We start from the raw sequence: 12,710 nt of genomic DNA, 5'->3' as shown, positions 1-12,710 counted from the left end.
AAGCAAAAGATGCTTCAGCCTTTGCTGCCAGGTATGGCTGTAGCTGTATGTGCCAGAATTATCTGAAAATAAAGCCAGTACTCTTGTGCCTAAGAATGATTTATTCTTAGAACATTTGGGTTCCTGGTTTTCAGGGAAGAGATTTGGACTTGGAGAGAAAAGGCTAGACTGATTAAGTATGTAATGGGTTTAAAACTGACCTTAAACTGGTGGTACTGTAATATTTCAGTTTTCTGAAAATATCAGTACATAGATCCAAAATGTATTTCCAAACAGTAAACAGCTAAAGAAGCCTCGGTGATTCTTAAATACTCCAGGTTTCACATAGGACAGCTCCTTTGGGCCTGTGTAGCAAATCAGAGGTAGTAGATGTTGGCACAGGTAGCTGCTGCTGCAATAGGAAGTAATCATAGTGAACTTGATGTTGACACATAAAAAAACTCAAAGCATTTTGAGTCACTATTTTAGCGGGCGGCAGTTTAAAGCAGTTGGGTAAGCTCTTACAGAGACTCAGATTGAAAATATTTTAGGTCTTGAGTATTAATTCATTGCTGTTGAGCATGAAAGTAGCTATGGATGATATGTAAATAAATGGGCATAGCTGTGTCACAGAACGGTTTTATTTACAAAATAGGTGCCAGGCTGGATTTGCCTGCAGGCTGTAGTTTGCTGACCACTAACTTTGAGGCAAATAAAAATTATGTCTTGAAGGCATCACTCTTATACTAAGTATAATGTTTACTTCAGTGATCACTGACTTGTGAATTCTGTATTCAGTATTGGTTAAGAATCTGTGAAAACTATAAAAACAAAAGACTTTTATTTGAAAAGTTACTGTTTTTGAAATGTACTACTTAAAAAGGGAGTCAGTAGATCTCTTCATTCCCAAATACTGAATATAAAAATCAGTTACCCTAGCAGTTTTAGAATATGAGCCATCTCCTTCGAGGAAGATGTTTTATGTATGTATAAAGTTAGAAAAATCCTACAAAAGCATATAATTTATGTTTTGAGGAAGGTATATGCAGATTGCCAAGTCAAGGCTTTGGGTTTAGTGCATGCCCTGTTGGTGAAGTTAAATGCTAATATTTGGTTCACCTTTAAAATTCATAATACCTGGAGTGAAAGAATGACTTTTTTTCTAAGAGTCTTACAGAAGCTTTAACTTGATTTGGCTTTGTTGTAACTGTGTGGGTACTTGTATTTCAGAAACTTTGCTGACTTTTAATAAAAATCTGAGTATGTAATTTTTTGCCTGGAATATCTTAGTGTATTTTATCGCTCAGCTATTATGCTTATTTTGCTGTTTCTTAAATAACTAATGCTATACTATGCATACTATAAAGGCGAACAGCTGCTTGGAGAACTACAAGTGAAGAAAAGAAAGCATTAGATCAAGCTAGTGAAGAGATTTGGAATGATTTTCGAGAAGCTGCAGAAGCACATCGACAAGTTAGAAAATATGTTATGAGCTGGATCAAGCCTGGGATGACAATGATAGAAATCTGGTAAAAGGAATATGTTTTTGTAAGAATGTGATAAAAAAGTTTTTTTAGCTCTAACTCTTCAGGTTTATGTTTGTCTTTCATTACTGCCTTGCCAAAGATCTTAAAGTGAAGGTTCTAGAAATACCTTGTGTAATCCTTATAGTGCTGATGTACTGAGGAAACCGTAGAGGGTGTTTGCGTCTCATCCACCCTGTTCTGTACTCGTGTTCTCATATGTACAAGTGCACACATTCCTGGCTCTTATTTTCTGTTTGAAAACCTGTTATTTTGCTAGCCAGCAAGTGATGGTAAATTAAAATTCTGGGACACAAAACCTTTATAATGCAATGAAGAAAGTGATTATTTCTCCAGTTTTCCCCTTGAGAAATAATTAGCTGTAGGGCAACTTAATTCTCTGATCTAAGAATTTTTAAAACTTGCAACATTGAGAAAAATGTAATCAGCCTTTAGTCTAAGTCAGGAGTCGTATTTCCTGATAAATTAAGTTGAAAGTGGATCATGTTTTTCTAGTGGATTAAATTCTCTGTATTTTTTTAGAGATGAACTGTTTTCATAGTAGTTATTTAGTTGGAGAACTGTTACTTAGTTGTATCCAGAAGGTGCTCAGATCACTCCCAGAAAGTAAGAGTTTCAGTCAGCTTTCTGAACTTGATGAGCTGTAAGGTACATCAAGGGTAAGAATGTAAAAGTAAAGAAGTTCCTTTCTCTTTTTTTAGTGAGAAGTTGGAAGACTGTTCACGAAAGTTAATAAAAGAGAATGGATTAAACGCAGGCCTGGCATTTCCTACTGGGTGTTCTCTGAATAACTGTGCTGCCCATTATACTCCCAATGCTGGTGACACAACAGTATTACAGTATGATGACATCTGTAAGATAGACTTTGGAACACATATAAGTGGTGAGTTCTTAGAAATAATTCCTTGGGTAGGGCTGTAGATATTGAACTCTTTGAACATTTTCCCTTTTTGATGTCTCACTTTTCAGTAGAGTTATTAATACGTTGAGGCAGATTTTGAGATTTATGTCAAAGCATACTACTTAATGGAATTCAGTGAAAACTGTTGGGTAATTTAGGTTTGTTACCTATTATAGCAAGGATTGAAAAATAGAATCTTACATCTTCATTCAGGTCTTTCAAACTTTTTTATTCATATAATAACAGTAAACATTTACTCAGAACCTTTGAGTTTACCAACCTTTGTACATAATTGTTAGTTTTTCTCAATTCTTTCCTACACACCCTTGTTAGGTAAGTACCTTTTACTTTCACTTAACAGGTGAGAAAGCAAAGCTTAGATTTAAACACTTGAGGTCTTCCTAAGCTGGAGAAGCTGGATTGGTGGTTAGTGTTCTATGGACCTGTACATTTTCTCTGCCCACTTGTGCTACTTAGTTCTCCAGGCTTTCTCAGTTTGATTTGTTTTTATTTTTGTATAACTGCCTGGTGAGTACTGAATTGGTGCTTTCTTGAAGTAACCCTGGAATTAATTTTGTCATTTTGAAACATTGATTATGAATGCTGTCTAGGGACTTGAAGTTCTGCTTTCATTAGAGCCCATCATTTTGTTTTTCTGTTAATTAGCAAGGTTAATTAATAATGTAGATGCTATAAAGTAGGTAATATGACTAACTGATAATTAAACACAAATTTTCTCTTTCAGGTAGGATTATCGATTGTGCTTTTACTGTCACTTTTAATCCCAAATATGATACATTATTAAAAGCTGTCAAAGATGCCACTAACACTGGAATAAAGGTATGTGAACTGTAAGCACCATCTCATTTAATATATTTTGAGCACTTTATAGGCTGTTTAAGGACTTCAGGTTATGTAAGACTGGTGTACCACCCTTAGGGTTTTAAGTGAGTTATTGTAGTACAGTGTATGGAAGGCTTTTATAGGTGAAGTTATTTCTGATTGTCCCTTATTTTAAGATATTAGAAAGTTCCTGTAAAATTCTCTACCTTGAGTAACAGAGTATATGTGATTCTATTCTTAGTGTGCCGGAATTGATGTTCGTCTCTGTGATGTTGGTGAGGCTATCCAAGAAGTTATGGAATCCTATGAAGTTGAAATAGATGGGAAGACATATCAAGGTATGTTATCTAAAAATGCATCTTATTTTGAAATGTCTTAATTTGGCAGAAATAATTTTGCAAGATGGTGTTGAGTGCTTTCTTTGGGTCAGCTGCTGTATCTTTCTCTCTTGGAAATTGAGAATATAAAGAGGGGAAACAAGGGAAATGGCCTGTTCGTGGTAGGAGTTCTGTGGTAGCTAGTTGCTGGGAACTGTTAGTCTACTCTGGTTGCTGTTAAGACATGGGAGGATTTATCCCAGGGTGACCAGATGTAGGCTAGATTTTCTGTGACTAGTTACAAGGCTCAGGCAGAAGTAAGAGGCCGTTTCCATTGATGACTCCTCCCCTCTATTTTTATGTTGAATTCAAAATTTAGAGACCAATTAATTCCTTGTGTTAATCCCTTCCTTTAATGTTTATTCCCTTTGCTGTCTAGTCTTTCACAGCCATTGCCAATCTACACAATCCCAGAGTCATTGTGCATTCTGGTGTTGTCAGTCTAGCCTTTCTCCACTTCCCAGGGTCTATCCAACCACTTTCCAGCCACCATTCTCCTTCCTAATCTATGCTCATTGCTCTCTGTGTCTCTTAAGAACTTCCCTGTGGAATATTTCCTACATTTCCTTTAACCAAATCGCTACTCTTCCTTGTAGTCTGAGGAAGCATGGAGACTCTCATGCTCCTTGCCCCTCAGGAAACTCATATCATTCAGTGTCCTTTGCATTCCCCTGCTGATACTTTTGGACTGGGGTGTCGCTCCCAACCGCCCAGTGTTTCTTTCCTGTAAGGCTTGATGGTGCCTGTCCTTGTTGCTCTCTTGCAGATCCTTAAACCTATGAACATCTGTACAAATAACAAATTCTTTAAAAAACTTTTTTTTTAATTTTTATTAATTTTTACTTGTGGTTTTTTTTTGGTTGCAGTGAGTTTTCGTTGCTGCCTGCAAGCTTTATTGCGGTATACTGGCTTCTCATTGTGGTGGCTTCTCTTGTTATGCAGCACAGGCTCTAGGCGTGCAGGCTTCAGTATTTGTGACTCTCGGGCTTAACTGCTCCATGGCATGTGGAATCTTCCTGGCCCAGAGATAGAACCCATGTCCCTTGCATTGGCAGGAGGATTCTTACCCACTGCACCACCAGGGAGGTCCCACATGAAAAATTCTTAAGGCTTCTCACACATGGATGGGAGGTGTTAAGAGCTAATGAAGAAAACTTGCTTTGGAGTTAGGCAAGTCTATCTTTGAGCTTAGATAACTTCTTTTTATTTTTTGGTTTAAAAATTTTTTTAATGTATTTATTTTTAATTGAGGGATTAATTGCTTTACAGTATTGTGTTGGTTTCTACCAAACATCAACATGAATCAGCCATAGGTTTACCCATTTCCGCTCCTACTTGAACATCCCTCCTACCCCCTTCACCCTACCCTTCTAGGTTGTTATCTAGCCCTGGTTTGAGTTCCCTGACTCATACAGCAAATTCCCACTGGCTGGCTGTTTTACATATGGTAATATATGTTTCCATGTTACTCTCTTCATCCATCTCACCCTCTCCTTCCTCCCCCCTGCAGCTGTGTCCGTAAGTGTTCTCTGTGTCTGTGTCTCCATTGCTGCTCTGCAGTTAGGCTCATCAGTACCATCTTTAGATAACATCTATAACTTTGACTGTAATAGTATTCATGATACCATGTTTTTTGTTTTGTTTTTGAGAAATGTTAATTTTACGACATGCCTGGAATTTATTAGTATTCAAAAAATAGTTGTTGTTTCCCACCCCCAGTTTTGAGATTGGTCCCGCAACAAATAATACTTAAGTTTCTCTCAGATTATCTTTCCCTTCCATTTTCTCCTTATTCTACAACCTTGGTTGGAATGTGGTCTGCCTTTCAAGGCACAGTAGGTGACAGTTTGACTTAAGGTTTAGTCACCACATAACAGTTTCTAGGGTGAAATGTTGAAATCTTTAATATCTACATTCTTACCTCTTCCACTAAGCCGGTGCAGCATTTTAGGTTCTATTCTTTCAGCATCTGCTTTTTTTTTTCTTTTGTCAGTTATTGTATTGATCAGGGTTCTTAGCTGCTGCTGCTGCTAAGTTGCTTCAGTTGTCTCCGACTCTGTGCAACCCCATAGATGGCAGCCCACCAGGCTCCCCCATCACTGGGACTCTCCAGGCAAGAACACTGGAGTGGGTTGCCATTTCCTTCTCCAGTACATGAAAGTGAAAAGTGAAAGTGAAGTTGCTCAGTCTTTTCTGACTCTTAGCGACCCCATGGACCATAGCCTACCAGGCTCCTCCATCCATGGGATTTTCCAGGCAAGAGTACTGGAGTGGGTTACCACTGCCTTCTCTGGTTCTTAGTTGAGGGTAGCAGAATTCATTTTTACTAATTTAAGCAGAAAGAGTATAGACAGATCATGACATTTAGAACATGAAGAAATGGACTACAGGCTGAACTTTAAGAAGCAATTTCCCTAAACCACGTAACAGAACCAGGCTAGGCCATCAAGGGAGTGGAAACTATAGAATTAGAAAATAACCGTGATAGCTGTTGATTCCAGAATCAGCCTGCCACTGTCCACAGCCTGTATACCTTGAGCCCTGCTTCTTCTATGTAACTTGGTTATATGTGTTAGGTTGGGATAGCTAAGAAATGTTTTTAAATGTGTTTTTGGTTGGTCTAGGGGGTCAGTTTGTTTGGTCTTGGGGAATAGTAATGCTTGCTGAATTTTAAAGCACATTTAGCTTGTCATTTTTATAAGGAAGACTTTTTTAAAAAGCCAACTGAGAGTCTTATTTTTCTGCACCACCCCTAAATTTGTAATATGCTTATCATTGCTAAAGATTTGGGGGAAAAATAACAAACTCTTGCTACCTAGTTCTGCCCTAGAAGAAAGGTAACTCACACTGGATTCTGTAGAGAATTCTAATACTGTAGAACTAGATTTTTTTTTAAAGTTTCTATTGTGGAATATAACAAAAACTGAAAATACACACAATTTAAAAACTTGAATTAAACAATTGTAAAAGTTATGTTACCTCACCCCTTGAGAAATAGAATATTGCTGTTACAGAAGCCCCCCAGCTTTATATACTCCTTCTTGGTTACATAAGACTTCTTCAAATAAGCCATTGTCTAAAGATTTGCATTTCCTTTTATCTTTACCTAATTATGCATCCCTAAATATTTAGTATATTATGCTTAATTTTGAATTGTTATGTGTACGTGTATATCTATAGGATTGCACCATATCTATATAATTGTGCCTTTTGTTCATTTGGTTGTATCTCAGGTCAGTATATCCCTAGCTTTTCATTTTTATTGTTGAATAAGTGTTCCACTGTGTAAAGATACTCACAGTTTGTTTATTCTGTCATTGATTCTAGGACTTTCGGGTTGTGTCGATTTTCTTTTTTACCACTTGAAATGTTGATGTAATAATAAAATTTAGGGTTTCTTAACACTGTCGTTTTGACACAATCCTCATTTTCAAATTACCTTTTGGTTCATAACCATAATAATACATATTTTTCTTGTTTGTAATGCTTATATACATGATATCGTATGCCTAGATGGATTGTAGATGGTCCATAGATAGACCGCCATTATGTCCTCATCACATAATTTATTCTTTTTCCATTATTTTCCCTACTCCTGGTTTTTAATCTGTAACATTGCAATAAATAACTTTATAACCCTCTAGTTTTCCAGTTTGTATTTAACTATCTTAATGTGGGGTTGGGCTTTCTGGTAGCTCAGCTGGTAAAGAATCCACCTGCAACGCAGGAGACCCAGGTTTGATCCCTGGGTTGGGAAGATGCCCTGGAGAAGGATATGGCAACCCACTCCCAGTATTCTTGCTTGGGAAATCCCACGGACAGAGGAGCCTGGTAGGCTACAGTTCATGGGGTCACAAGAGTTGGACACAACTTAGCGACTAAACCACCAGACCACTAACGTGGGGTTATTTAGTAGCACCAAACCTGATTTTTAAGTAAATACTTGAACTCTGTACCAAAGGCCAAGAGATCTGTTGGTGCCTTGAAACCCTGAATACATTTTTTTTCTATTATGCCAGTGAAACCAATCCGTAATCTAAATGGACATTCAATTGGGCCATATAGAATACATGCTGGGAAAACAGTGCCCATTGTGAAAGGAGGAGAGGCAACAAGAATGGAGGTACGTATGCCATTAGCACTATTCTTCTGTCAAGCATTTTGACTTTTCTTTTTCTTCTGAACTATGAAGCTAGTAGTAGTTGAGTATATAGTAGTTGAGCAAAATTAACTTGCCACTGATACTAACCCCAACAGGAATTGGGCTGTGTGAGTGTGCAGGTTGTGTCTGGTCACACTGGGGCTCAATTGGCTGTGCAAGTGAGGCATGTCAGAGGTTTAGTCGATACTTGATTATTTATTGGGCATCTTGTTGGTACCAGTCTCTTTAGTAGGCACTGAGATGTATAATAGTAGTGAGCAAAATTTCCTGCTCATGTAAAGTCTACGTTCTAATAGACAACACAGAGATCAAAAGTGCTAAGGAGGTAAATCAGGAAAAGGCAGATAAGGACTGCCAGGTGTGTGATTTCTTACACTAACTGGGGAATACCTCAGCCTGAAGTTAAGATGGGAATTTTAATTCATTCTCAATTTTTCTTCGTTTCCCTTTACTCATATATTTTTAGGAAGGAGAAGTATATGCCATTGAAACCTTTGGTAGCACAGGAAAAGGTGTGGTTCATGATGATATGGAATGTTCACATTACATGAAAAATTTTGATGTTGGACATGTGCCAATAAGGTGAGAGGCTATTCGTTTTATAAGATTGATGAGTTTCTCTTCCCAGTTAACAGCATTTTAAAATGTGTGATGGACATCCACAGTGGTACATTCATAAATGCACAGTTCTGTAGCCTAACAGTAGTCTGTAAACAATTTCTATAATTCAGCAAAAAAAAAAAAGAAGCCCTATTAGAAATGTTAACTGAGATGAAATGATCTAAGTATTCTCTTCATATCTTGTTTCCAATAATTGTAATAATTACAGATTATTATTTTGCTGGCATTCCTAGGTTTTTGTTACTGTTTTTGCCGTTGGTAAACTTTGTATTTTTATTTACTTTTTAAAAACTTTTGGATATGATTGAAGTATCTTCTTTATGATCAGATCTTTTTCAGTTTGATGCTGAAATTCCCCCCAAAAGGGGAATTCCCACCTTAATATTATTGATAAGTTTGTACTTGAAATTTAACACTGCATACATAGACATATAAATATAAGATAACCTTCATCTGGTCTCCTCTCCATCTGCCATCTGTAATTGAGTATTCTACAGTCTGGTTTTTGGAAGTTGAACGAGGCAGCAGAGAGAGTTTTTTGAACTTTAATTACTAAGTAAAGTCATAGTTCTGAGTTTTCCTTAATGGGGGAAATGAGTTGGTAACTTATTAGCCAACTATTAATCTTTCACTTTTCTCTTAGGCTTCCAAGAACAAAACACTTGTTAAATGTCATCAATGAAAACTTTGGCACTCTTGCCTTCTGCCGCAGATGGCTGGATCGTTTGGGAGAAAGTAAATACTTGATGGCTCTGAAGAATCTGTGTGACTTGGGCATTGTAGACCCATATCCACCATTATGTGACATTAAAGGATCATATACAGCACAGTTTGAACACACCATACTTTTGCGTCCAACATGTAAAGAAGTTGTCAGCCGAGGAGATGACTATTAAACTTAGTCCAAAGCCACCGCAACACCTTTTATTTTCTAAGCTTTGTTGGAATACATTATACCAGATTTAATTTGCAACATGTTGTCTTAACAGTGGACTTATGTAATACTTTTATCCATGTTTAAAAAGGAAGGAATTTGATCAAAGGCAAACCATTTAATGCCATTAACCAAGGAAAAAGCTTCCAGGACTTTGAAATGTTAACCATTTTCTGTCTGTAAAGCTCCAAATAGTTAGGAATGACTTATACATTTTGTTTCAAACACCTAAGAGATGCTTTTCAGATATTTATATTGCCATATTCTTAATTGAATGCTTTGAATTACTACATCCAGTTCTGCGCCTATATACCCTCTGGTATTGCTTTTTAACCTTCCTGGAATCCATTTTCTAAAAAATAAAGACATTTTCAGATCTGAGAGCTATATTTCAATGTCTGTGGTTGTAATTCTGTATAGGAAATAGTTTAGCATAGTATAATGTAGGAAAACGTAGAGCCTTTTGTCTGGATTGTAGACCCTCACACTGAAAGTTTTATTCTGACTGAGTGGCTAAAACAAGAACTATACATACATAAAGTGGGAGGACAATTTTCATAAGTTAATATACAGCTCTAGGAATATTTTGCCTTTACTTTTTTTAGGACAGTATTAATGCTTGTCTTTCATTTAACCCCTTGATATTAGAAAGATATAATTAAAACATAACTTAGTAGGAACATTGTGCCAACTTAAAACCTTGATTTACTAGCATCTCAACATTTAGATCCTTTGTCCAGTGGTAGTAGTTATTGAAAAATGTATTTAGCTTACTCAGTAAGCCAAAGGGGCACTTAAAACCACACAAAGAAAAACAGTACTTTCCATGTTTAGATCTCATTCTAGTTATTTCGGTTACTATGCTTTTTCATTATGAACCAGATTTTCTAGCACCCTGCCCCTGGACTGGCTTGAATTCATAACATCATGGGTGGTATTTCACTTTCAGGAAGTGAAGTTACAGTGATACTCATAGCTAAGTACATAAGTTGAATGTAAGATGCCAAATATTTGAACTGAACCCCACAGTTCTTAAACAGATTGCTTGAATTCTGTGTGAATGATTTGTTGGGAATGTTCCCACATAATTTCAAAATTGTTGTGTACCAGGGTAAAGCCTTAATTTGTATATGCTGTAGCACAGATTGCCTTGGGGATGCTGTTTAGTTTGTGTTGTGTTTAACGTTTTTCTCATAGGAGAAACCTGACTTCTGTACTAAATCATTTACTATACATTTAAAAAGCTGCTCTTTCATATTTGAGCTACAAATGAATGTTACCTTGTGGGATACACAGCCTAGGTTTTAGCTATATGAGCCATGTTTGTTATGGTGCTAATGTTCAATAGCTACCTTTGAATAATTTTTTTCCATTTCCTGTGATGATGGGCAAGTGGCAGAGCTCACCAATTCATGCCTGGACATGTTACAGGGCTTGGACCCTCCAGCTAGCTCTTTTGGGGCTTTGGTGGGAAGTATAAAGTATTTTTATTTCTAAACCCAAGAACTTTAGAACTGAGTCAAACATTTGGAGCTTTGTAAGATCTCTAGCAGTAGTGGCCCTCTAATTGTAAGCTCCAAGCTCCCTTCCCAAGTTGGGAGCAATGGCTTTACTGCATGCCCCTGAAATGGCTGGAAGGGATATGATCTTGTAAATAGGAAAGCTGTTACTTTAAAAAAAAAAATTGTATTGTTTACCTGGTAGCGATGTATCTCTTGAAAATCATTTTGTCATGTTTACAATGATGTACCTTATTGGTAACAAAGTATTAGTTTGATGTTTAACAATAGTGCCTTTAGTAAATTATTTTACAACCAAAATACGTTGTTTTTTTGTTAGATAAATTTAACAGAATGTAGAAATCCACATTGAGATATACTGTAAGAAATCTTGACTTGGTTTTAGTTTTGTTAAATAGCCTTAATTTTTTTTTTTAGAGCAGTTTTAGGTTCTTAGCAAAACTGAGCATAAAGTACAGAGTTCCCATAGTCCCCTTTCCTTGACTTCACACAAACAGCCTCCCCCATCGGTTTTAGTTTTAAGGGTTTAAAAAGTAAAGGGCTAGTGACTCTACCACTATAAACAACATAGCTTCCAGAGTTGTTTTTAAACTGTTGCACTAAAATTAGGTACACTATAAGGTATAGTTTAAAGTAATCCTTGATGTTAAAAAAGGCTAGACTCAAGTATCTTGACCACAATAAATCTTTAATGAGGTATAATTACATTAACAGTTGAGGTAACAACTTGCATAGGTATTTAATAGATGAATAATTTTAAACCTTAGCCATTTAAACTCAAGCTGTAGTTTTGGCATGAATGATTTGTCTGTGAAGTGGTAAATTCTCATTGCACTTCATGATCAGCTGCCCCTGATGATTTCAAACTGTAAGCAAACCTACTTGAGAAAAAAGATAAATGATTTTCTAGTAGTTAACACCGAGCTAAGATCTTAACAAATCTATAGAGGTTAGTGGATTCTCTTCTTTCTGAATAAAGTTAGCAGCAGTAGGACTTTAAAGATTTCTAATAAGGTTGTTAGGGAAGAGCAATGAGTATTTCATACTATATTTTTAATAAAATGCAAGTGTAATTTTAATTTCAAAAAGGGCCCAATGTTTAAATATCTAACAGGCTTTTAGTAGTCACATAATACTAGCAAGAGCATTTTAATCCAGCTTTAGTTACTTATTCTAAGTGAGATGCTGAACATTTTGCTCAGATGCCAATTTTGAACAGTTCTATGTCCTATGCATTTTTTTCTCTTTAAGACTGATTTCTATCCCTTTAAACCAAAAATCTCAAGATACAATAGTACAAAACTAGATCTAATGTTAAATATATAAAATGAACTCATATCCAAGCTGAACTGTACTTGTATTACACCATAATATACTGTTTGCTACACTTTTTTTTTTTTTTTTTAATGACTGCTTTATTAGAATCTGGACAAACGTTTGCTGCCAGACAAATCACTATTATTAATAGAAGTCTCAGCCATCATTATTTTCATGTCCATAGTACTGAAGCCATTTAAACATGCTGTTTATAAAGCTGTCATCTTCATTTGTATAATACAGTTTGACTATGCCAAGTAAAGAATAATTTTTACAACAAACTTGAAAAAGAGGAAGTTCTGTTTACCAAAGTAAAGTCTATTCTGAGTCCTGTCACACAAAGCCTCAGGGGTATTGAATGATAATGAGTAATATTTCACTTTGTAGTAGTTGAACTTCCTTTGGGGGCATTTGATACACAAATCTGAAAAAAATGTCCCTTTTCTGGTGAGACTTAGTGAAGCAAGTTTAATCTGTCTGATAAGAATTTGTATAGAAAATAACTATAAAAA

General features: G+C 36.2%; 1 protein-coding gene across 1 annotated transcript in view; it reads left to right on the top strand.

Moving 5' to 3' along the window:
• METAP2 (methionyl aminopeptidase 2) overlaps positions 1–9,742 on the top strand; it is a 30,751-nt gene extending 21,009 nt beyond the window's left edge. Inside the window, exons 5-11 of the mRNA XM_010857996.1 lie at positions 1,347–1,508; positions 2,225–2,406; positions 3,170–3,264; positions 3,509–3,605; positions 7,664–7,767; positions 8,273–8,388; positions 9,071–9,742. Of these exons, the coding sequence (XP_010856298.1) occupies positions 1,347–1,508; positions 2,225–2,406; positions 3,170–3,264; positions 3,509–3,605; positions 7,664–7,767; positions 8,273–8,388; positions 9,071–9,323 (1,009 nt within the window). The 3' untranslated portion in view covers positions 9,324–9,742. The remainder of the gene's footprint in view (positions 1–1,346; positions 1,509–2,224; positions 2,407–3,169; positions 3,265–3,508; positions 3,606–7,663; positions 7,768–8,272; positions 8,389–9,070) is intronic.
• The last annotated feature ends 2,968 nt before the right edge of the window (positions 9,743–12,710 follow it).

This window comes from Bison bison, unplaced genomic scaffold (assembly GCF_000754665.1).
Source record: "Bison bison bison isolate TAMUID 2011002044 unplaced genomic scaffold, Bison_UMD1.0 scf7180017864383, whole genome shotgun sequence".
Classification (NCBI taxonomy): domain Eukaryota; kingdom Metazoa; phylum Chordata; class Mammalia; order Artiodactyla; family Bovidae; genus Bison; species Bison bison.
This window is presented reverse-complemented; position numbering and strand designations above follow the sequence as displayed.